The 24,820-nt window shown below is 44.6% G+C and overlaps 1 protein-coding gene across 10 annotated transcripts in view; it reads left to right on the forward strand.

The window, feature by feature from the left end:
• The window catches only part of LOC101100603 (histone-arginine methyltransferase CARM1-like), a 294,777-nt gene that overhangs the window by 162,198 nt on the left and 107,759 nt on the right, over positions 1–24,820 (forward strand). For all 10 annotated transcript variants that reach the window (XM_045043482.1, XM_045043483.1, XM_045043484.1 and 7 more), the window contains one exon: positions 4,335–4,445. In XM_045043482.1, the coding sequence (XP_044899417.1) occupies positions 4,335–4,445 (111 nt within the window). The remainder of the gene's footprint in view (positions 1–4,334; positions 4,446–24,820) is intronic.

A 24,820-nucleotide genomic window follows, 5' to 3' on the forward strand; every position in this document is an offset into this window, starting at 1 on the left:
TCAGTCGGTTGAGCATCCAACTTCAGCTCAGGTCATGATCTCATGGTCCATGAGTTCGAGCCCTACATCGGGCTCTGTGCTGACAGCTCAGAGCCTAGAGCCTGCTTCAGATTCTGTGTCTCCCTCTCTCTCTGCCTCTCCCCTGCTTGTGTCCTGTCTCTTTCTCTCAAAAATAAATAAAAACATTAAAAAATTAAAAAACTCTTGTCATATACTCTATGTAATGTAACTGGCAATAAGGCAGCAGAGGAAAGGGTCTATAACCTGCTGGCAGCCTGGCCTAGAATGAAGCAAAGCATTCCTAAGCTTACTCTTGTAAGGGACGACTCGTATTGCAAGACATGGCTCGTTTATCAAGTTAAAATTCAGTAGAAATGTCTGCTCGTCTTGCGGAACATTTGCAGAACAAGTTACTCGCACTCCAAGGTTTTACTGTATATGCAGTGTCCTGTGGTAAGCTCTTCTGGAGTGCCATGTACCAGGCAGCCTAGACTGGGGCGGTCAGAGAACGTGTCCCAGAGATGTGGTATCTGTGCTTGGTCGTCACTTCCCCAGGGGGAAAAATGAGAAGGATTTCACCCAGCAGAAAAGTATTGTTTCAGTGGGCCGGCCAGGGTGTTCTGAGTGGCTCTTCCCAAAATGGCGACCCAGGGAGTCAGGCTGTTTTCACCTCCAGCAGGTGGTTTCCAGCGTGACTCCATAAGGAGCAGAGGGTGTGGGGAAGGAAGGCAAGGTACACCTTCAGCCACCTCCCCACAGAAGGGACGCTCGGCACTTCCCCTCACACTCCATTGGGCTAAGTGGTCCCGGGGCCCTATGGAGATACAGGGGAGCAGAGATTGTCGTCCAGGCTCTGAGAGAGCATGAACGTCTGGCAGGCTCTCGGCTCCCTCCGCCACAGGGGATCACACATGAGGGAGCCTAGAATCAGGGAAAGGCCTGCAGTTGGCAAGCCGGGAGGTGGGGGGGGCGGTGGGGGGAGAAAGAAAGAAGAGAATTACAGAAAAAGAGACCAGGAAAGCCAGTCATTGCCGGATGGCTGAGGCCCAAGGACAGCACGTCGAGGAGATGGGGACTTTCCGCTTAGCTGCGTGGCACCATTGGGGGTGTCTGATATGCCCAGATTTTCATCTCTTCACAGCGCACCCCTTTTTTCTCATCTTTTACTACACAGAGAGAAGGCCACGATGGTGGGGAGGGTTGAGCATTGCCCAACTCTGCCGCTTACCGGCCATGTTACCTTGAGCTGGAAGCAGTCTGTCCACGCCTCGTTTCCTCATCAATAAAATGGGGACAATCTATGAACTCCCCTTTCCAGGCAGACATCGCAATCAAATAGTGTCAGGAGAACATCCTTGGGAAACTGGATGGCTTTGGAGATACAAGGGGATTTTATTGCCTCTGCCCAACGTGGGGGGATATTTTTTTCCCTAGGGCAAGAAAGTATAACTTAATATCTGGCAAGGTCCTCACACGTGCCCAGTCCTGTGGTGGCCTACCAGTGCTAGAATAAAAACTGGGACTAATGTAATCTTCTGTGAGGGCAAGAAAATATGATTGGAGGTAGCTTCAAGGCTTCCTGAAGTGCCATGTAGGAAAGCGTATAACAGAGTTATCTGTGTTAGTGGCCTCTCTCCTCTCGGATTTGGAAACCCCAGCTGGAAAGAGTAGTATATTTCCATTAGAGCCTAAATATTTGCTTTGACCTTTCGTTTTTTCACCAGAGGATTTCTTCTAAGCCCTCCAGAGCTTTGTTTCCAACATTGCAAGGCTTACGTAGACAAGGCAAAATGTTCCTTCCTCTCCCCACCCTCTCCCATCAGCTCCAGACTGAAAATTCCCTTATTAACTTTTTACATATATACACAAGTGGGAAGCAGATGGCATTATCTGGATAATGCTAAGAAAAGATCAGATTCTTTTCCAAGGCCTATGCACTGTTTTGAAATAACCAAATGAATAAGGTTATTTGGGCCCGAAAAGAGGTATTGAAATAAGGTACCTGGGAAACTGCCTTCATTTGGGATTTTTCATCAGATAGGGTCTGGGTCTATTAAAGCGTACCAAATGGACTCATCTGGGCAAAGTTTGAACCACATCCATCAGGCTCCCTCCCATCTCTGACCTTTTTCTCTTTTCTTTCCGTTACCTTTCTCCTTCCTCTCTTTTGCGGCAAACATTTCTTTGGTTTTTAATCTGCAGGGTCAAGAGAGCTGAAAAACGCTGTTCCAAGGTGTGCTTCACAGCTCCCTAATAAAAGAGACAAAGAGCACCACTCACAGGTTTTCAGGGCACCTGTCACCAGAGCAAACAGGTGCATTCTCATCGTGTCTTCATTTTGCATCCATGTTTTGGACTGGGTGTAGACTCTGAAGTTTTATATTTTTATTGAATAAGGCTCCGGAAAGATTCTTCTGGATCTGGCGTATCTCTTTGGGGGGCGGGGGGGGGGGTGCTGTGAATTGTACTCCCCACCCTAATGGCTGCATTCGCTAAAGAGTGGTCACAGGTGTTCTTGCAACAGAGCAGGGCCATGTGAAGATGATGTATTTCCTAGGGAGGACGAGGGGAGGGGAATGTTGGTATTTCTAAAAGTGTAGACAGCCTGACAGCAAATTCCAGAGCCTGGGTGACATTTTAAATTGGTAATGCTCCTAATTACCCAAACCCTAGGAAACCATATGGAATACAGCCACAGTTCTAGAATTAATATAAGCGAGCACTGTGAACCCGTTACTAACAGCATGCTCTCTTAGAATAATGGCACAGTATCTGTGTCAGCACAGTGTGATACTGCGGTTAAAACACACACAGACACGCACACACACACCCTCTTGATATTTCCTATTTTGGGGGGAAATTTTCCTGCTATCAAAGTAAAAAAAAAAGAGAGAGAGATCTTTTCTAAATTTCCTACGAAAAGTAATACTTGGTTTCCTTGCCTAACATTGCCTATCGGTGTCGCCGTGTGAAAATGACAGATTTTTGAAGGTGGGCATAAGTAAGCAGGGTACGGTGTTACGGGACATGCGCTTGGAAGGCGGATGTACCCAGATGCGAGTCTTCACTCCCCTGTCTGCTGCTAGATGAACTTGGGCCTGTTGGTCCGTGTCCGAATTTCAGTGTGGTCGTCTCCAAAGTAGTCCTAGTAATGCTGTTTACTCAGACGTTTATTATCAGGATTTAGAGCCAATCAAAACGTCTTGCTCAAAGCCAGTGCTACAAGATGCTGAGTTAAGAGTCACTGATGTGGCAGGAGCCCAGTCACCTGAAATCCCAGTGATCAGATTGAAATTTGGGCCTTGGCTGCAGATATGTTTGGGGAGGAGGCCCAATACATATCACGTACCTCCTGCCTCTCAAATGTTGGGCCCTTGTGCTAGCGAAAGGTGATTGTCTTGATTTAAGTCCAAGGTCTGAACCCAGAGAATAGGAAAAAAAAGCTTCTGAGAATTCTATCTGTCCACTGCCTCAATACCCTCCTACCCTCCATTTGTAAACCTCCCCAACTGTGTGTGTGGAGGGGGGAGGGGGGCCTGCAAAAAAAAAAAAAAAGCAAGCACAAACCCGACTTTTGGATTTTTGAAGACTTTATCTTCAGTTATTTCTGAATATATACATATATGAATATGTAATAAATTTATATATAAAAATTTTACATGTATAAAATAAAACACAGAACGTATAAAAACATATAAAATGATCGGTGACACTTTTCGTTTTGTTCCTGCTAACAGATTTGATAGGCGAGCTTATTCATGACGCTTTACTTTTCTTGGCCCTGGACGTCCTAACAGCGATCTGTGTTACAAAGACACCATGGTAGGGGAGCCTGGGTGGCTCAGTCAGTTCAGCGTCTGACTTCAGCTCAGGTCATGGTCTCACAGTCCATGAGTTCGAGCCCCACGTTGGACTCTGCTGACAGCTCAGAGCCTGGAGCCTGGTTCGGATTCTGTGTCTCCCTCTCTCTCTCTCTGCCCCTCCCCTGCTCATGCTCTGTCTCTCTCTGTCTCAAAAATAAATTAAACACAAAAAACAGAGACACCATAGTAATAAGAGCAGTGATTTGAAAAACACCAATTACCTGCCAGGTGCTCTGTAGATACTTCATGTTACTTAATCCCTCCAACAAACCTTAAAAAGTGGATATTATTATCCCATTAAACATCTGAGAAAATGGAGTCTCACGGAGATTCCTAACTTGACTAAAGTGAGACCATTTGTAAACAGCAAAGCTGGGGCGTTAAGCCCGAAGACAATTGCTCAAAGCCATGGTGGAGCCAACATACCTGTGCATTTTCTCACCCCTCTGTTGTCTTCGCTCTTTCTTCCAGATTGTCCTAGATGTTGGCTGTGGATCAGGAATACTATCATTTTTTGCCGTGCAGGCTGGAGCTAGGAGAGTGTATGCTGTTGAAGCCAGTTCTGTCGCACAGTACGCGGAGGTAAGTGGTTGTATTTTTACAGCGTCTCCTAACTAGGTCTTCAGTAAACGTCAGGGGACTAAGTGATGGAATCTTCCAGGTGGGTCATTTAGAAGCATTTTTTTTTTTTACCAGTCTGATTATTTTGTTCCTGTTGGCAATTTACTGCTGAGAGAAGCCAGACGTCACTGGAGTAACTGACATGAAAACAAGTTTTTAAAAAATTTCATGACATTGAAAATAGAGCAAAACTTTCTTCTTCCCCATCCACTGGGTGGCAGGTGGGCCAGAGGGGGAGATGAATGTCTTTTTATCTTTAATGACCTACCAAGGTGAAGAGTCAGACTTTCTGGAGCGAGATTTATCTTGTTCTTAAGTGCTGTACTGACCAACTGTACCAGTCACCTTATTTTTTTAAAGTTTTTTTTTTTAACATTCTAGATCCCTAATTTTTTTAAATGTTTTTGGGAGAGAGAGAGACAGAGCGTGAGAGGGAGAGGGGCAGAGAGAGAGGAGACGAGGAATCCCAAGCTGGCTTCAAGCTGTCAGCACAGAGCCCAATGCGGGGCTCCAACTCACAAACCGCGAGATCATGACCTGAGCCGAAGTCAGACGCTTAACCAACTGAGCCACCCAGGTGCCCCTGCACCACTCACTTTAAATTTTAGTTTAGCTTTAAAGGGCTGTTGCTACATGGTTGTATTTGGAGCATAGACAGATGCCTGTGTTTCAAGGAGCTTTTTCAGATTTCAGGCATAGGTTGGAGGATAGATTCTTTGTTTTGAATATGGTATTCTATTATCATTGTTAAATATGTACAAATATTAGAGAATAAGTCAAAGGCAAAAGTCAGGTCATAATGGCTTTCAGTAATAGGTGGTTGGATATAATAATAACCTGACTGAGCTGCAGAGATTGGATGGGTGCGTGCGCATGCGTGAATGGGGTAATGCGCTTGTCATTCACACCTGGAGGAGGCCTGAATTTTAATGAGGGTTAGGAGGACAGAGAAGGAAGTTTGGCTGTTCCTTCTAATGAATATCGTGAAATGTTTCCCCAACCCGGGACAACTAGTAACTTGGAGCCGTGGTTGGTTTTGGATCGAGTGAACAAAGAAGAATCAGAGACAGGCCAGTATGGCGTGTGTGGAAGGAAAGATTGCCAAAGCCTGCTGGCTGGAATGTTGTTTTCCTCTGTTTTCCTTTCCAACAAGTCTTGATAAAATATTTTTGGTCATTTCCTTCTTCACCAGTTCTTAAAAGTTGTTTTTTGTTGAATATTGGATACGCACAAAAGAATATTTGTAAGATGTGTAAGTATAAAGGATAATGATGCAATGGACATGTGCCCTCTACTTTTAAGAAATAGGCCATTAGGGTTTCCATTCAAGGTCCATATGTCTCCTCCTGATTGCTTTTCCTTTCTTCTCTAGACACAGGTAACCATAGTCTTGAATTTTTGTTTCTCATTCCCTTGTTATGTATAGTTTTACCTTATATATTTCTTTTTTTTTTAATTTTTTTAATGTTTTATTTTATTTTTGAGAGAGAGAGAGAGAGAGCACAAGCTGGGGAGGGGCAGAGAGGGGAGACACAGAATCTGAAGTAGGCTCCAGGCTCTGAGCTGTCAGCACAGAGCCTGACGTGGGGCTCGAACTCACTAGCTGTGAGGTTATGACCTGAACTGAAGTTGGGTGTTCAACTGACTGAACTACCCAGGCGCCCTACCCCTATTTCTATCCCTAAAAACAAACCCTGTTTCATAAATAGAATCATAATGTATGCATTCTTGTATCATTTGTTTTTTTTGTCCAACATCATGTTCCTGATGACCATTCTGTGGATGTACACAACTATTGTTTCTTTATCTTCAGTGCTGGATACTGTTCTATTGTATGAAATGCCTCAAGTTGCTAGTTTACTGTTCGGTTGGCAGACTTTGGATGGCCTCCATTATACAAGTGTTGTTAGGAATATTCTTGCACAACACCCACCCGCCGCTGCGTCTTTGATAGAGCGTCTCGGTATATACCCAGCAGTAGAGTTGTTGGGTCACAGGACATGCATGCCTTCAACTCTGTTCTGCAATGACCAGGTGTTTCCCACAGTGGTTCTTCCACCTTTCCCTCCCTCCAGCAGTAAACGACAGTGCCATTGTTCCACAGCTTCGTCAGCAGTTGATATTGTCAGGCTTTGGAATTTTTGCCCATCTGGTTTTTATGACATGCTATTTGCATTTGCATTTTCCACTTATTAATGACTTTGAGCACCTGGGCAGAGCGTTTTGGCCGTTTGTGCTTTCTCTTCTGTGGAATACCTGTTCATGGGCTCTTTTGGACAATTTTTACTTTGAATTATCTTTTTAATTCTAATTCATCTGTAGGAATGCTTTCTGTACTCTCGGTATTAATCCTATTCCATTATATGTGTGAAAAACAGCTTTGTCCAGTTGATCTCACCTTTTTCTTTATGATGCTGGTAGATTTAAATATGGAATCCTAAATAAAGGAGAAGAGGAGAATAGAAGCTTATGAAGAGAGAACCCTATAGTTAAAGATGCCTCCGCTTAGATTTTCATACATCTTACAGGGTATTCCTAAGGATAAGGAAGTGAGCCTAGAACTTTATCTCAGGTGTTGCTCAATCATTTAATCATATATTCATTCAAGTGCATCCCACAGTTGTGTTTTTTGGGAATATAGGAGTAGCAGTACCGATTAAGGTCAGTCTTCAGAGAGGTTCTATTCTTGTATTATTTTTTTTTTAATATTTATTTTTGGGAGAGCGCAAGTGGGGGAGGGGCAGACAGAGGGGGACAGAGGATACTAAGTGGGCTCTAAGCTGAACAAACTGACAGCAGCGAGCCTGATGTGGGGCTCAAACTCACGAATTGCGAGATCATGACCTAAGCCAAAGTCGGGCGTTCAGCTGACTAAGCCACCCAGGTGCCCCCAGAGAGGGTCTCTTCTGATAACAGAATGATCCTATGGTCTCTCATTTCAGACCACGCCCCCCACCCCCCCAAAAAAATTGGCATAAATAATTCAGAGGTTTTCTTTTTTCTCATACAGTTTGTTTTCATGTATATTTACATATATTTTATTTTTTTAAGTTTATTTTTTTAATTTTTGAGAAAGCGAGCATGGGCAGGGGAGGGGGAGAGAGAGAGGGAGAGAGAGAATCCCAAGCAGATTCCGCGGTGTCAGCATGGAGCCTGAAGCGGGGCTCAAACTCACGAACCGTGAGACCATGACCTGAGCTGAGATCAGGAGTCTGACGCTTAACAGTGCCCCTCGCGTATATTTTAACTTGATTTGAGGAATAGTCATGATTTTTAAAACCTTGAGAACCTAATACCCTTGGCTGTAGTATTTTAAGAGAAGAGAGGAAGGAATTATCTAGAGATACTCTTGCATTCCCTATCCATAGTCCCTCTCCAACCCCAGCGTAAACCCTCAGTAATCACCAGCACACCATAAGAGGAGCCGTTCTAGAATTGTCTTTGCGATTGGTTTCTCCAAGAGAATCTTCATCCTGATTACACATATAAGCAGAACTGTTGCCTTCTCATGGAGTGGTGCTCCCCTCATAGACACTGTTACCTAGAGTGTGGCTGTTGTGTAATTATGAGGGTATCTAGCAAGGAGCTAATACACAGGAGAAGAAAAGAGAAAGAATTAAAACTTTTTGCACTATTTAAAACTTTTTGCACTATTTAAAACTTGGAATAATTTCAAACTTGCAGGTATGTTGTAAAAATAAAAATAGTTCAAAGGCTGCCCAAATTCTCTTTACACTTTACCCCCCTTGCTGTATCATTAAGTCTGGTTTCCGTCTTATCCCTCCCCCAAATGTATATACACGTGTATGTAAACATATATGTCAATAGAGATAAAGGTGGAGGACACACACACACGCACACGCACACACACACACACACACGCACACACACTTTTTACTCTGGGTCAGCGATATATATTATGACCTTTTATCCTTAAACATTTCAGTGTGTGTTTCCTAAGAATGAGGCTATTCTCTGAAATAACCAAAGAAGAACTTAATTTAAGGGTGAAAAAGAAGCTGTACAACGACTTGGCCATTGAGTCTTTCAATGTCACTGATCCAAAGGTTTTGGAGAAGCCGCAGCCTGAGCGGAGAGATGGTCATCGTGGGTGTTGGGGCTAGGAGAGTCTATACCGAGCTGCCTTTTTGCTTGCCCATTATTTCCAAAGAGACTTGATTTTTAAAGCTTGAATTCCAAAAACCGTAGTTTTATTTTATCTTTGTTTTTGGCTTCTGTAGAGGATTTTTGTGTTTCTGTAATCTTTCTTTTCTGTATATAGTTGGGGCAGGTTGGGGGCGGGGATAGCTTTTCAGATGCCAGAGAGGCTGCGCAGAGTCCTTGAAATCCTTGCTGCCAGGTCTCTTTGGCCCCGGAGACGTACCCTGCATGTGGCCCCAAGGACAGGCTAGTCACAATGCATTCAGGGCCAAAGGTGATTAGAACCTTCTCAAAGGGTGGATTTAATGCCAGTCTGGTCCCTCCTGATGAAGGCTGTGGTCCCCACCGTGCCTCTGGCTGCTGCCGTGGGTGTCGTGAGATGCCCCCGTGGGCCAGGCCTTTTCACCCTTGTGGAGGGCGACCTGTACCAGCTCTTGATTTCTGCTTCTTACACTGACAATCATCTGTACAATTTGTGGGTGGCAAATCACAAGTGTGAACAGCACACAAAAGATTTTCACCGTAAGCACAGGCTTTTATAGCGGCTCAGCACACAGTGCATGGGGCTCCTTTCGACCTTTTCATTATTTGGTAATTGAACCAGCAGACATTTAATTCTTTCCTCTGGAGTCTTCATTAAATTGCTCGGAAAAGATAAAATTGCAACAAGAAAGAAAAATGAACAAATTTAACTACCATCGCCTGAGCCTGGATTCTTCTTCTCACGCTAGGCTTCTGGGCTTTAAGTAAACAGAATATTTTCAAATTGCGCTAGATTCAATTTCAGTTGCTTTCAGTGGCTCACACGGATTGTGTCCGGGCTGACCCTCAGACGGCAGGATGGTGTGAATGACTCCTTGTCTGGAGGGCATGTACACAGAGTCATTTTTTGCGGGATAGTCATGAACTTATCCAAGTGCAGCCATGTGCTCTCATTCTGGGCCCCTTCTGACATTTCTGGGTCAGTAATAAGAGATCGTCCTTGTCCAAGAAGCAGGGCAGGACTAAAGGTCTCCCCTGGGTTCCCAGCCTGTCCACCTCAAAATGGCAGCTGTGTCTTTCTCTCTTTTTGCTTTTTTATGTACAAAACATAGAGCTGAAGCTCCAGGATCGTATAGACTAAATGGCAAAGAAAAAGGCATTAATCAAACGTACACACATACACAGTCAAGAAAGGGGGTATTCCTTAATTTCAGTTGCACGCAAACACAGGTCACTTCTCTCCATCTAATTCCTCGGGGGGCCAGGGGAATACAAGACTATGAGGGTAAGCAATGGTGAATAGATTGATGCGTTACAACCAATTTAATCTTGAAACAGAGCTCTCTGGCGCTGAGACTTAACAATATTCATAATCATTGTTGGGCCACTTAATAATTAGACTTTACTGGTACACAGTTCCTCTGTCTGCCTCATTAGGATGACTTTGAAGGAGTCAGACCAGGTACTTCTAGACGATGGAGAGGCAGAAGTAAAGGTGGGTGGAATTGGAGCCATTGAGATACTGCCTTTCTAGACCTGCCCGATTCGTAATCTACGGCTGTTCTGTGCCTCATGGGAGCCACGAGACACATGTGACTGTTTGTATTTAAATATAGGTTAATTTTTAAGAATGAAATACCTTAGTCACACTAGCTGCATTTCAAGTGCTCGACAGTCACAAGTGGCTGATGGCTATTGTATTGGACAGGGCAGGCAGGGAACATGTCCATCGTCGCAGAAAGTTCTAGTGGGAAGCACCGACGGAGAGGACACAAGTGACCAGACTTCACTTGGCTGGCATTGGATGGCCAGGCTGGTGTCTGTGTTCACGCCCAGGCATTGGGAGCCTTGGCCGGATTGGACTGGCTTGACGTTAGGGGAGGCGCCCTCCCCAGTCCCTCATGCTGTGGGCATTGTTTATTTTTCTCTGATTTATGTGTGAGATCCGTCACAGAACAGGTTCCCTAGGAAACAGACTGTGGTGCAGAGATCTGCATGGAGGAAGTTTATCACGGAGGGCTCTCAGGAACCTGATGTGTGGAGAAATGAAGGAGGGAGGGTGGTACTATGCGAGGAGGTGTTAAGCTGCATTACGATCGGAATAAAGTGAACGTCCACTTGCGCGGGAGTTCCTGAGCTGGGGCTGCCCCTGGGAGTTGAATCACCTTGAGGCAAGGGCTTTCCATCCCACACCTTTTTGGTGTGCACTCCCTCGGGAAGGGCTGTGGCTTTGGGTCGGAGGGCGGTGTGGGTGGAGGGAGTTTGGTAAGACAAGACCCAGCTGAGAGCCACCGTTGCCAGTGTTCCAGCAGCTGGAGGGATGAGTCCCATGGTCCCGAAGCAGAGATCTGTAACATATGCCAGAGCAGGTACTACAAGATCAAGATTCCAGATCCTAACTTGGGACTATAGATAGGAAGCTGGGGGAGGATGGAGATGAAGATGTAACAGCAAAGCCAGGAGGTGATGGAAAAAGCGCGACGATACTACAAGCTTAGACGGGGCCACAGGGCACTTTGTCACGTGTGCTTTAGGTGCGAGCAAAGACTGTCTGGAAATGGACTACACCACCTGACGCGACGCGCCTTCTACTGTCGGAAGCCCTGTGAAGACACAGCATACATCTAGGACACAATGTCTCCCCTCAAGTGGCTTACAATCCAGGTGGATTTCAAACAAGTGAAATTCTTGACACAAGACAGCGAGAACGTGTGAACGGCAGGGATGAGCAGCTCCTGGGCCAGGGACGGCTCCCGTCGGCCGGGCGGGTCAGGGAGGCTGGTGGAGGAGAGATGGGATTTGAACCGAATCCTAAAGGGCGAAAGACATGAAATGCCGTCTTTTCAAGCTTTGCCTCTTACTGCCGACAAGGAGATTTCTGAAGGCCCTTTGGTTCTTAGGCGATTCCTTATCTTACGTGTGTTGGTAATCTCTTCACAAAATACTTTGAAGGCCAATTCTTGAACACTTGAAAGAGCATATACTTTGAAGTTTTCTGAGTTTATCCTGATTTCAACTCTTGGAGCTAGCTTTTTTCTCCAGTATTTTTAGTGTCTCCTACAGCTTACTTCTACTTCCTTCTCATTCTCCACAGACAAAATGCCTGAGTCATGAAGTTCCATCCAGCCCATCAACACTTTTTATTTTTGCCCTGACAATGAAATAAAAAGGTGGCAGCAAGGAATCTGTTAAGGAAACGATAATAAGCATTTTTGCGTAGCTGCACTTTTAGAATTTAGGATGCGTTTCGACATCTACAAACATGTAGTTCTTCCAGAAGAATCCGTGAAGGGCTTGGGGCAGGTAATATCATCCCCTTATCATAGATAATGCAGTGCCTTGGACATGGTAGGTCTTCACCTGATCTTAGCCAAAAGGCCGAGAAGTGATGGCCGTGGTAGGTCTTGAAGATGGGACACAGCCTGTGAACATCCAGGGGCTCATGGTTCCCTCGGAGATGAAGAGGTTAATGTGTTGGCTAGAAGCTGGACCACCTACCCTTCAGATAGTTCTTCCAAGATACAGGAGAAAACCCATCTTTTTCCTGTAAGGAACTGATTGTGAAGCACTTAAACGGGCAGACGGGTCTGCCATGTAGGAGGGAAACCTTCCTCCATTGGCCGTATCAGCTAGGAACACACTTGGGACAAGAGCAGCATAAAGAAATCCATGGGGAACGCCACCTCATTTGCCACAAAACCCTACCCAGGAAATAAGAACCCTTCTTACAGCTGGATTGGTGATCGAGGCAAGGCCACGTGGGAGAAAGTATCTTTGCCTCTTTGTCTCAGCACTCAGTTCCTTATAACGTAGGCTCTAAACACCTTTGCCGGCATTAGAATTGATGATTCTGGAATCACCCAGGGTGGGGTTGTATCCTTGATCCACAGCCTAATGGCCGTGTGACCTCGGCAGGTATTAGTTTCTTCTTGCTGCTGTAACGAATTAACTCAAGCTTAATGGCTTAAAACAACACATATGCATTGCCTTGCAGTTCTGAGCATCAGAAATACAAAGTGGATCTTGTGGGGCTAAAATCAAGGTGTCACAGAACCATGTTCTTTCTGGAGGCTCTAGCAGAGAATCCATCCTTTGCCTTTTCCAGCCTTTGAAGGCCACCCACATTCCTTGCCTACAGGCTGCATCATTCTGACTTTGTTGTTGTTGTTGTTGTTTGTTTGTTTTGGGAGTTTTTGTTTTAAACGTTTATTTATTTTGAGAGAGGGAGAGTACACATGCATGCATGTGAGCAGGGGACGGACAGGGACAGACGGAGAGAGAGAATCCCAAGCAGGCTCCATGCTGTCAGCACACAGCCCGAGGCAGGGCTCGATCTAATGAATTGTGAGATGGTGACCTGAGCAGAAATCAAGAGTCCGATGCTTATCTGGCTGAGCCCCCCAGGCTCTCTCTGAACTTTGCTCTTCACTATCATCTTCTTCTCTCCCTCTTACCTCCCTCATGAAAAGATCCTTGTGTCTATATGGGGCCCACTAAGACAATCCACTACGCTCTCCCCATCTTAAGATCCTTAATTTCATCACATCTGTGAGGTCCCTTGGCCATGTAAGTAAGGTAACACACTCAAAAATTTTGGGGAGCAGGATGTATACTTTTGTGTGTGGGGGGGTGTTATTCTGCCTACTATAATAAGTTAGTTTACCTTTCTCTACCTCATTTTCTTCACCTATAAAATTTTAAATAATAATAGTCCCTTGTGAAGATACAAAAATCACATGAGAAAATCGATATAGAAATTAGCGCAGTGCCTGACATTCTCTTGCTGTTGTTATCCTTGTCACTATTCCTTGTGGCTATTAACGTTGCTGTTATGGGGCCTCATTTCACCCCTGTCTCTGTACAAGTCAACCCAACAGAGATCATGGAAGGGTGATCCCCAGACAACAATGGGAGGCATGGGGCAGAGCACGTTTTCTAAGAGTGTGTGTTTAAATTGCATTTTGCAATTTCCTTTAGCACCCCTTTTTAAAACCCAGACAGTTGCAAGAGGCAGAGCCTCTGTACTTATGCCCTGCCCTTCTCAGCAATTCTGCAGACTGGCCAGAGCCTGTGTTAAGCCGCTCTGTAACATCCGGGTCTCGGGAGAAATTCAGAGCTGTTTCTAAATCCTTTCCCGGGTAGAAACTGTGCTTGCTGATCCAAATCTCCTAAGTTGTCGGATGGCCTCAGGTTTGGTGACTGTTGAGAAGAAACAAACCACTTGGGCATCTCTCAGATGAAGGTAGGTCAGCATGTCCTGCAGGACTTCTGTAACACAGGTTGCTGGGCCCCACCCCCACAGGTTCCCATTCGGTAGGTACAGGGATGTGGACCAAGAACTCACATTTCTTATAAGTTCTGCTGTTGCTGATGCTTGGTCAGGGGACCACACTTTGAGAATTACTGGGATTGTATGACATCAGAGACGAAACAGCCCCCAGAAAGGGTTTCCCACACTGTCTGAGTTGGGCAAGTAAGGGAGCTGGATGGGAACAGTGGGAGGAGCCTTCCTGCCCCAAGCTCCCTACAGTGACAGGAACACCCCCTTCTTTTCGCGATGGATAGATTTTTACCACATCCAATTTAGTAAATAGCCAGAAAGGCTGGAAGCCAGAATGTATTGTACACATCACTGAGACATGGTTAAAAGCAACAGAATTGACTTGTCATTTTTTTTTTTGACTTTTGGAAAGTTTGCTTTTATTTTTAACCTCAATTTCCTCTCTTTCCCAGTTGTATTGAGAAATGATTAACAGATGTCACTAAGTTTCAGGTATATAGCACGATAGTTTGACTTAGGTATTTTGTGAAATGATTCCCACAATAGGTTTAGTTAACATCTGTCATCTCATACAGATAAAATACAAGGAAGAGAAGAAATTTTTCCTTGCCATGAAAACTTTTAGGATCTATTTTCTTAACAACTTTCTCAGACATCATACAACGGTGTTAGCTACAGTCAGTACGTTATATATTGTATCTGCAATACTCACTTCAAAAGTAAAAGATTGTACCCTTGAACCATTTACCTCCGTTCCCCACCCCCACCTCTGGTAACCACAAATCTGATCTCTTTTTCTATGAGTTTGGTGGAATTTGGGGGTTTTGTTGTATCATGTTTGTTTTTTTAAGACTACATATAAGTAAGATCATACATACAGTATTTGTTTTTCTCTAACTTATTTCACCTGGCATAATCTCTTCAAGGAACATTCATCTTGTCGTAAATGGTAGGGATTCCCTCATTCTTCAGGGTTGAATAATAATCCATTGTGTACATATACCACAACTCCTTTATCCATTCATCCATTGATGGACACTTAGATTGTTTCCATGCCTTGGCTATTAGAAATAATGCTGCTATGAACATGGGAATACAGATATCTTTTCAAGTTAGCATTTTCATTCCCTTTATACCCCCTCTCTTTGTTGTTGTTGTTTGAGGTATAATTGATAGTTTAAAATTGCACACAACTAATATGTACATCTTGAAAAGTATATACACACATCCATGATACCAATTGATAGGGAACAATCTATTATAAGATGGCCGACAGGACTGATAGGGAAATTCCAGTCCCTGACCAAAGCCTCTCCTTCCCAGTTCTTCTTCCTACCCCACTTGCCGGGCGCACACACGGCAAATTACTCCCAATGCAGAATGCAGAAGTAACAAACTATAAATTGTTCCCTCTGCTTGTGCTTGGGGCTCAGGCCTCTGGAGAGTGATCTCCTCTGAGCCCGCCGGTGTAAAATAAACCTCCTGCCTTCCAAGATCTCCAAGTGCCGCTTGGTTCTTCTGCTGGGTGATCCAGACCAGGTTCCCATAACAGCCTCACTATAGCCGCCAAGGTACTAAACATGTCCTGCACCTCCAAAAATGTCCTGTGTTCTGTTTTTGTTTGTGTGTCTGTGTTGTTTTGTTTTATACGAACACTTAACATGAGATCTCTCTTAATAGCTTTTAAAGTACAGAATACCACATTGTTAATTACAGGTGCCATCTTGTACAGAAGATCTCTAGAAGGTACTCATTTTGCATAACACAAACTATTATTTTTTTTAAGTTTCTTAAGTAATCTCCACATACAGTGTGGGGCTCAAACCCACAATCGCAAGATTAAGAGTCACTCACTCTTCTGACTCAGCCAGCCAGGCTCTCCACATAACACAAACTTTATATCCAATAAAGAATTTCATTTTCCCCTTTCCTAGCCTTTGACAACCACAGTTGCCTTCTCTCCTTCCGTGAATTGGGCATTTTAGGTACTTCATGTAAATGGAATCACGTTATTTGTCTTTCTATGATTGACTTACTCCATTTAGCATAATGCCCTCAAGATTCATCTCTGTTGTTGCAAATCACAAGAATTCCTTCTTTTTTAAGGCTGGATTATATTCCATTGTGGGCGTGTCTACCATAGCTCCTTCATTCATCTGTTGATGGGCATTTGGATTATTTCTATGGCTTGGCTTTTGTGAATAATGCTGCAGTGAGGGTTGAAAATATCTCAAGAGGCTGATTTAACTTCTTTTGGGTATATACTCAGAAGTCAGGTTGACGGATCACAAGGTAACTCTATTTTTATTGTTTTGTGGGAACTCCACACCGTTTTCCAGAGGGGCTGCACCACTCTGTAGTCCCACCAACAGTCCAATTTCTCCCTGTCCTCACCAACACTTACCTTTTTGCGGTGTTTTGGAAATAGCCCTGCTAACAGGTGTGAGGTGATATCTCATTGTGGGTTTGATCTGCATTTCCCTGATGGTTAGGAGAACAACATCCCTTTTATCTGTTTTGCTTATTGGGCTTCTAGATCAACGTTTATTTGAATGACGGTCTGGAGGCAAAAAAATAAATAAATAAACCCACCAGATTTTATTTTGGGCTTCTAGATCAACTTTTATTCGAGTAACGGTCTGGAGGAAAAAAACAACAACAACACATTTTGGGGGGGGGGCGCTTCTAGATCATCTTTTATTTGAATAACGGTCTGGAGGCAAAAAAAAAAAAAACACTTTGAAATTGATGCCCAGTTTCCTCAATTTACAGATTTACAGAGGAGGGGCTGGAGAAGGTAAGAGGCTCGCCCAAATCCGTAGCTGTCTGTCCTCTGTGGTGGAAAGGTGTCCTCATTTCAACACGGCACCGTCAGTCATCTCGATCTTTTTTTTTTTTTAATTTTTTTTTCAACGTTTATTTATTTTGGGGACAGAGAGAGACAGAGCATGAACGGGGGAGGGGCAGAGAGAGGGAGACACAGAATCAGAAACAGGCTCCAGGCTCTGAGCCATCAACCCAGAACCTGACGCGGGGCTCGAACTCCCGGACCGCGAGATCGTGACCTGGCTGAAGTCGGACGCTTAACCGACTGCGCCACCCAGGCGCCCCAGTCATCTCGATCTTTAAACCATAATTCGATAAATCAAACAACTCTTTGGCTCACTTTGCAGCATCTGAAATATTCTTTCCTCAAGCCTCAGTCTTAATTCATGGCCACTCAGCATATTGTTCCTCCCTCTACCCCCTAGCAGCCCCCAGTGTGCACGGCTGTCTGTTGTTGACCAGTTTGAGGGAAGCAGCAGAAAAAACGCCTGTGGACCTAGAGCACTTTCCTGCAAGGCACCCACACATTTTAGGGGGAGTTGTGATTAGGGCACCCGTTTTCTTGGCAGGCAGAGCAGGGAAGGTAAGACAGACTGTAATTTAAATTTGGCCACATAAGTAAGGCATCCCTTTGAGCTCTCCCGGGGAATGAAACTGAAAAGCATCAGATGGTTGATTACTTCTCATCGCTAAAAAGGTTTTGATGTCTCAGAGCTCCCTTCAGCCCTAACAGGGAACCCGTTTCGCACTCACACCCTCCCCATGGCAACGCCTCCCCCCTCCCCCCTCCCAACCCCGCCCTAACTGTACTTTTCCTAGCCAGCTCCCGGTAGTTGGAGAATTTCACCCTGTGCCAGGTGCCACAAGAGAAACACACACACACACACACACACACACACACACACACACACACACACACACGATCGATGTTGGCTGTGTGACGCTCTTGGAAGCCAGACCAGCATCTGAAGAGCAAAATATTCAGTCAGATCCACAGGTTGGTTTTCCCCGCACAATGCTAAGTAATCACCGTGACTCCTTGTGTTCCACAGAATTGATGAATCCTCACTCGCTCCGGGCTGATGGTTTGGCCGTCATGCAGCCTCAGATTGGTGTCCAGCCTTGCTCTTTTCATCCGCCGTAGCTTAGGAAATGATAACTGGTTTTGCCACCTGGGTAACTTTTTAATGATCTGAAAGACCACAAGGAGCCAGCATTTCTTTTGTGCGGTTCCTCATTCAACAACCTAATAGCTATCTGAAAAGAGCTTTCTTGAAAAGAAGAAAAGTCTGTTCCTCTTGGGCAGAGGCAATGGTACCTCACGATTCTCTGATTAAACTATCACACTGAGCGTATTACGGGACATGCGACTTGCTTGAGACGGACTTACCGCTGAGGTTTCTTGGTATTTGCACTGATGCCTTTCCGCCAGCCAGCCGTGAAATGACAGATGAGTGTCCCTAAACTTGCGTGTGAAGGGTAAGTCAAGTGCCCAAGAAGCTGCTGGGGCCCAGCCGCCCCCTGGAGCCACCCTGGAGAGGGAAACACGTTTTTCTTTAGGGTTACCTTCTGTGCCCATGAACTTGAATCAGGAGTGGAACCGAGGTCGGCACCACAGCGGGGTGCGATACTGGAAAGAAAGCACGCTCCGCGGTCTGTCCTCTGGCTCCAGTGGACAAGTAGCCTTTGCTGGCAGGTCCCAAACTTAGAACTGGAAGCAGGAAAATGGTTTTCTCTCCTCCCTAACCTCTTTTCAGGATATAACATTGGAAACCTCAAAACCTCTGTAAGGTTGTCTTTAAAAAAGCAACTAACTGCTTAGGTTTGGAGTGACCAGCTCTCCAGGCAGGAACCTGGCCATTACTGCGTGTAGTGTGTCTGCAGCATCCCGTTTGTATCTCGTGATTGGCATACTTTTTCAGCTATCCTGTGATATATGCAGATTGATTTGTTTTGAAAACTATGGATGTGCTACTGTGCTAACATACCATGTATGTTATAAATGACTCCAAAGTTAAAATGATGAGATACCCACTAAACACGTACCAATGGCCAAAATTTAGAAGACTGACGATAAAGGAGCCGAATGGCTCAGTCGGATGCGTGTCCCAACTCTCGGTTTCAGCTCAGGTCATGATCTCAGTTTGTGAGTTCGAGCCCCGCCTTGGGCCCTACGCTGACAGCGCAGAGCCTGCTTGGGATTCTCTCTCTCCCTGACTCTCTGCCCCTCCCTCACTCTCCGTGTCTATCAAAACACATAAATAAACTTAAAAATTTTACAAGACTGGGGCGCCTGGGTGGCTCAGTCGGTTAAGCATCCGACCTGAGCTCAGGTCATGATCTTGCGATCCGTGAGTTCGAGCACCGTGCAGGGCTCTGTGCTGACAGCTCAGAGCCTGGAGCCTGCTTCAGATTCTGTCTGTCTCTCTCTCTGCCCTTTCCCCACTCACACGCTGCCTCTCTCTCTCTCTCTCTCTCTCTCTGAAAAATAAACATTTAAATTTTTTTTTTAATTTTTAAAGACTGACAATAAACCAGTGGGACCCACATTCACCTTGTGTGAGAATGTAACATGGGACAGGGACTTTCAAAAACCATCAGGTGAATTCTCTTTAGGTTAAACATGCACTGTCCCTAGCATCCAGCTGTTTTATCCCTTGGCATTTACCTAGGAGAAATGAAAATATATGTTTGCACAAAGATTTGTACACAGATGTCCATCAGTAGATGAAAAGACAAACCAATTGGTGGTATATTCAAACAATGGAATACTATTAAGCAACGTAAACGAATAAGCTACTTTTCCATATAACAGTATGGACAGATCTCAAAAATATTATGCCAAGAAGCCAGATACAAGAAAGCATATTCACCTATTTATGTGAAAGTCTAGAAAAGGTAAAGCTAATCAGTGACAGCAGATCAGTGGTAAGTGGGCGAAGCAGGGTCAGGACTGACTGTGAGGAAGCGGGAAGGCAATTTGGCGGTGATGGGTATTTTCCGTATCTTGATGGCGGTGGTATTTACATGGGTATACATATTTATTAAAACACGTTAAATTGCACACTTAAGATGAGTGCATTATATATGAATTATTCAACAAATATTCAGTAAACATACTGTTTAAAACCAAAGGTAAACTTCTATGCACTTTAGTACTAGAAATCTTAGCCCATGCAATCAGATGTATAAGAACCAGAAATAAAATTATTGAAAAGGAGGAAAGATAAAAATCCGCATGGCTTTTAAACGCATAATATTTCGCTCTTGGCACACAAGAACCTATAGAGTTAATATGATTTAAAATATTGATATAGAGGCACCTGGGTAGTTCCGTCAGTTAAGTATCTGATTTTTGATTGTGGCTTACATCATGATCTCATGGTTCCTGCTATGAAGCTCCTCCTGGCACAGAGCCTGCTTGGGATTCTCTCTGTCACCCTCTCTCTGCCCCTGCCCCGTGTGCGCACTCTCTCCCTCTCTCAAAATAAACTTGGAAAAAACTATGTAATATTTGCTAATAATGTGATTTAAAGGTCTGGTTCTTTGTTAAACTTATCCTGATGCTTTTTGTGAAGGCTGTGGGGTAGAAAACATACAAAAATGTGTAAATTCAAATGGAAGGAAGGCAAAATGGATTGAGCAAAGTAAATCACAATGATTCATTTTCAGCCCATCTACCGTTATGCAATGTATTTGAAATTCAATTAATACATTTCTCTTTTCTCTGATGTCAATCAGAGACAGCAGAGAGCCTGATGCGGGGCTCAAACTCACAAACCGTGAGATCGTGACCTGAGCGAAGCTGGACTCTTAACCAACTGAGCCAACCAGGTGTCCCCCCAAGTCTTTAAAGTTTTCCAGCCACGAGACTTTTTATCATTTTCAGAAACAAAACCGCGTAACAATGAAATATTCCCAAACAACCATTTTCAAAATGTTCTCTCCATAGCACGAGTTTCTTTTCAAAAATAGCTCCTCCTCCACTTATTACTCAAAGTCATCTTTATTTCAGAAGGGTGACTTACGTTTTATTTTTTCAAAAATGTCTGCTAGTAGAATAATTCTGACCACTACTTGTCATCACGGAAAATTTCAGCAGATGACAACTCTTGTCTTTAACAAGAAAACTCCATGCCTCGTCTATAAGTAGAGCGACTCTTCTCTGTACTTTGCTGTGAAATAACCAGGGTAGGCTTATTGCTGGAAAGATTTTCAGGGATAGCCCCATGTTCTCACAAAGTACTATAAACAGTCTGCTATCTCATAAAGGCCTTTTTCTAACTACATATGAAATCCCGTGGCCCCATGTGGACTTCTTCCTACAAAGATTTGTCTCTATGAACTTGCTGATGTGTGATGCCTGTTAGTGGATATTAATATTCGCTGTTCTTATTAATTATTATCAGTGTTTACATCAGTCATCCTGGTACTACCTACGGTTTGAGACCATGTTTTGTTTTGTTTTGTTTTGTTATTTGATTATATGGTTTTGATTTTTGAGAAATGCTCCAGAAAGAAAAACAATCATAAACACACACACACACACACACACACACACACACACACACACAAAGAGAGAGGCTCTGGAAAATGGGGAGAGGTTAGGTTTGCTAGAACCAACCTGGCATGGTATCCATAAGAACTGTAGAAATGGGCATCCAACAAAATTGATATTTGGGCTGCTGTAGCACTTAATAGAAGTCTGTCTATATACATCTACATATAGATATAGAGAGAGATGTAGATCAGTCAGGCTAGTGAAGGGTTTTGAACGAGGCTCTGCTAAACTAACAGAAGACTAACTTGTCAGGGTAACAGCAACAGAAGGTTTATTTTTTTGCTCATGTACATGTTCATGGTTTTGGCTTTTTTTATTGACTGAAGCAAGTGATATGACCAAGGCTAATGTGAATGGGGCAAAAACGTATGATTTTACCAAGGAGAAGGGAAGAAAATTTTCATGGACAATGTGAAAACAGCTTGGTTTCTTCATCTTCAAAAATCAGTCTGATTTTGGAAAACCTATTGCTTGGTCACAGAAGGATAACTCACATTGGCTTAAGAGAAAAGAGAATTTATTTATTGGCTCATATAATCAGGCAGTCCAGAGGGCTTCTGAGTAATACCATCCAGCCTCCAGAGAATAGCTAGTGACCCAGATAAGTTTCATCCCCTCTCTCTCTCTCTCCCTGTCTCTGTCTCCTCCACCCACTCCTTCCCCACTAGAGCTCTGCTTCTTTCTATGTGGGATTCATTCTCCTACTATAGACAGTCTGTCTTCTTGTGGACGGGAAAGACCACTGGCACACAGGGGGCCCCTGAATAATACCCTTTCAGACCCATGACTCAGGAAACAAGTAATCTTCTCCAGGTCTACACTGAAAAAGCATCTTAGTGAAGTATTTTGATCAGTCTAGCCACCTGTTCTTCTGACCCTCATTCCCAGAGGGATGGAGTTCTGTGATCGCCTGGACCCGGTTCATATGCCAACTTCTGTGGCTGGGGCAGAGGAGGAGGCTGGCTGCACCTGGCAACCTTACAGCATCACACCATCAGAAGAGGGGAGTAAGAATTTCCCAGACAGACCTGGTCCTGCGCAGGTGAAATCAACCGAGGGCCCGCACACATACCCGCCTTGCTGTCTCTAAAGAAGATAAAGCTTGTGCAAGTCTTTTGTAAACTGTAAAGCGTTGTCCAAATGCTAATTGCTATTATTATTCCTTTTGAGTTAAGTTTAAAAAAAAAGCCCCATTATTTACTGGGGTAAATTAATGCCCGTGGCTGGCCGGCGTCGTTCCACCCACTTACTTAGGTGAAGGTAGAGTTGCCGTAAACAGGCAGGGGGTTCCCAGCGGATTGAGTACATCGGTGACAACCCGTTTCGTATTAAGCCCAGAAGTGACGCTTGTTACTTCGGAATGAGGGTGTACCTGCAAGACAACTGTTCAGTGACAATGTTGAAGAGTTCTGCAGTGTGCATTTTCTGAGTGCTCCTGGTCCCTGGCGTGGTGCTCGGGAATATTCTGGAAGAACAAGACACAACCCCTCTCTTGGAGTCACATTTCACCCCAGCCACATCCCGATAGCTCCGAATATGCAGATTGTGTCGAGGAAGGATCAGGACAAATTGACTGAATTTTTCACTTTTCCTCCTGATGCCTTGACAGCCTGTTTCTCATGCTTACTGGATGATGCTTAATTTAATTCATGTGCCCCAGGCAGCATGCTCTGTGTTGCAGCTGGTGCACAGTTCGTTTGAAAGGGCTTTCTCGGCACGGCCAAAGGCAGGAAGCACACTGCCGTGATACCTTGATGAATGGGTCCCTTGGGAAAGAGGCGCCTTTATAATGAAGTCACAAAAGAAATCTTCATAAATCCTTGGAAGCCCAGCAGCGCGTATGTGTGAGTGCAACCAGCATACTTCCTCAACAACCCTGTTGAAGGTAAAGAAGGCCAATACTAAGCAGAATTAAAAAAAAAAATCTGCTGTGTCCCTCGTCCCAGGCACCATTCCTATAGTCATCTCCTCACACGCGCACACACACACACACACACACACACACACACACACACACACGCACACACTGCATCCATGTCTGTTGTGAACACTGCTCCTGCCTCCAGGACCCAGGGCCCTCTGCTTTTCCAATCAAAACAGGGAAGAAGAAATAATTGTCACTGTCCCATGTTGACAGATCCCTCAGGTTACTCTCGGGCTAATGAATTTCACCCTCTAGAGCAGCGTTGCATGTTGGGCCTTGAACTGTAACTTGGGTAGATGACAGCTTCTGAGGAGAGGAGTGTGGGTGTCTGAAATCACACTTAACCTGATGGAGTCTCTGTAGGGGACTCACTAGGGGGCCCATCGCTTTGTGAGCCTCCTACTTTCCAGATCCTTCCTTGGCTGGGGCCTTTATCCCAGCTGGCATCCAGAAAGGCCCGGTCTCCATCTTGACTCCATTCCAGGAAGCAGAGCCACTTTGGAGGTGGTGAGGATTCACGGACTAATGTCCTTCTTTCCTTTCCCTTGACCCCCCCGTGTAGAAGTTGGCTAGGGCTGTTGTAACCAAGTAGCACAGACTGGGTGGTTTACACAGCAGGAATTTATTTTTTCACAGCGCTGGAAGCTAGGCGTCCAAGATTAAGGTGGCCACAAGGTTGGCTTCTTCTAAGATCTCTCTCCTTGGCTTGTAGATGGCTTTCTTTTCTTTCTGTCTTAACATGGTCTTTTTTCTGGGTGTGCCTTCATCCTCTTCTTTTCTTTAAGGACTTATTGGACTTGTCATATTGGACTAAGCTCACTCTGATGACTTCATTGTACTTTACCTCTTTAAAGACTACATCTCCAAATATAGCACATTCTGAGGTACTGGGGATAAGGACTATAACATATGAATGTGGGGCAGACACAATTAGCCCATAACAACTCATCTTCCTCCCCTTATTCTGACTCCTGGCCTGGCCTCTTCTCCTCTCTTAACTGCTGAATCCAGGGTAGGTTCAGCCGACCCAAGTCCCCAGTGGCCAGATGTGTGGAGCCAGAGAGAAGAACTAAATGGTTTCCCCCAAAAAAGCCAAGAGTCAAAACCAAGAAGCCCTTGAAAAGGGGTAAGAAGATCGGCAGGCTTGAAGTGGTCATCAGAAGCTGGGGTTTAAATCTGAGGACTCAGGCAGCCAGTGAGGACACGAAGGAGAAATGGTAAATCAAAATGGCGGCAAGACGGCGCTCTGGGTCAACACCCGAGTTAACGCAGCCTAGCCCAAGGCTGCTTTCTACAAGTCTCTGGCACAGGGATCTGACATAGATTAGGCATTCACCCACCCTTACATGATTTATTCAAAATCCAGGCTTTCTCTTCCTTGCTTTGCCATTTCTAGTTCATGATTCTGTGACATTATACACATTACTCTCTCTGCTCAAAATCCCCTTCTGCCCCAGTGTTGACCTCGCAGCTCCCCCATGACCTTCTAGATTTTCCTAACCTGCCACCTCTGATGTAAAGCCTCCCCAACTCAGTACATCTTTAGCTCTTCGGAGATCCAACTAGGTTATCAAGTCTCACGAGAATAGAGACATACCTGT

The sequence above is a fragment of the Felis catus genome, chromosome D4 (assembly GCF_018350175.1).
Source record: "Felis catus isolate Fca126 chromosome D4, F.catus_Fca126_mat1.0, whole genome shotgun sequence".
Lineage (NCBI taxonomy): Eukaryota > Metazoa > Chordata > Mammalia > Carnivora > Felidae > Felis > Felis catus.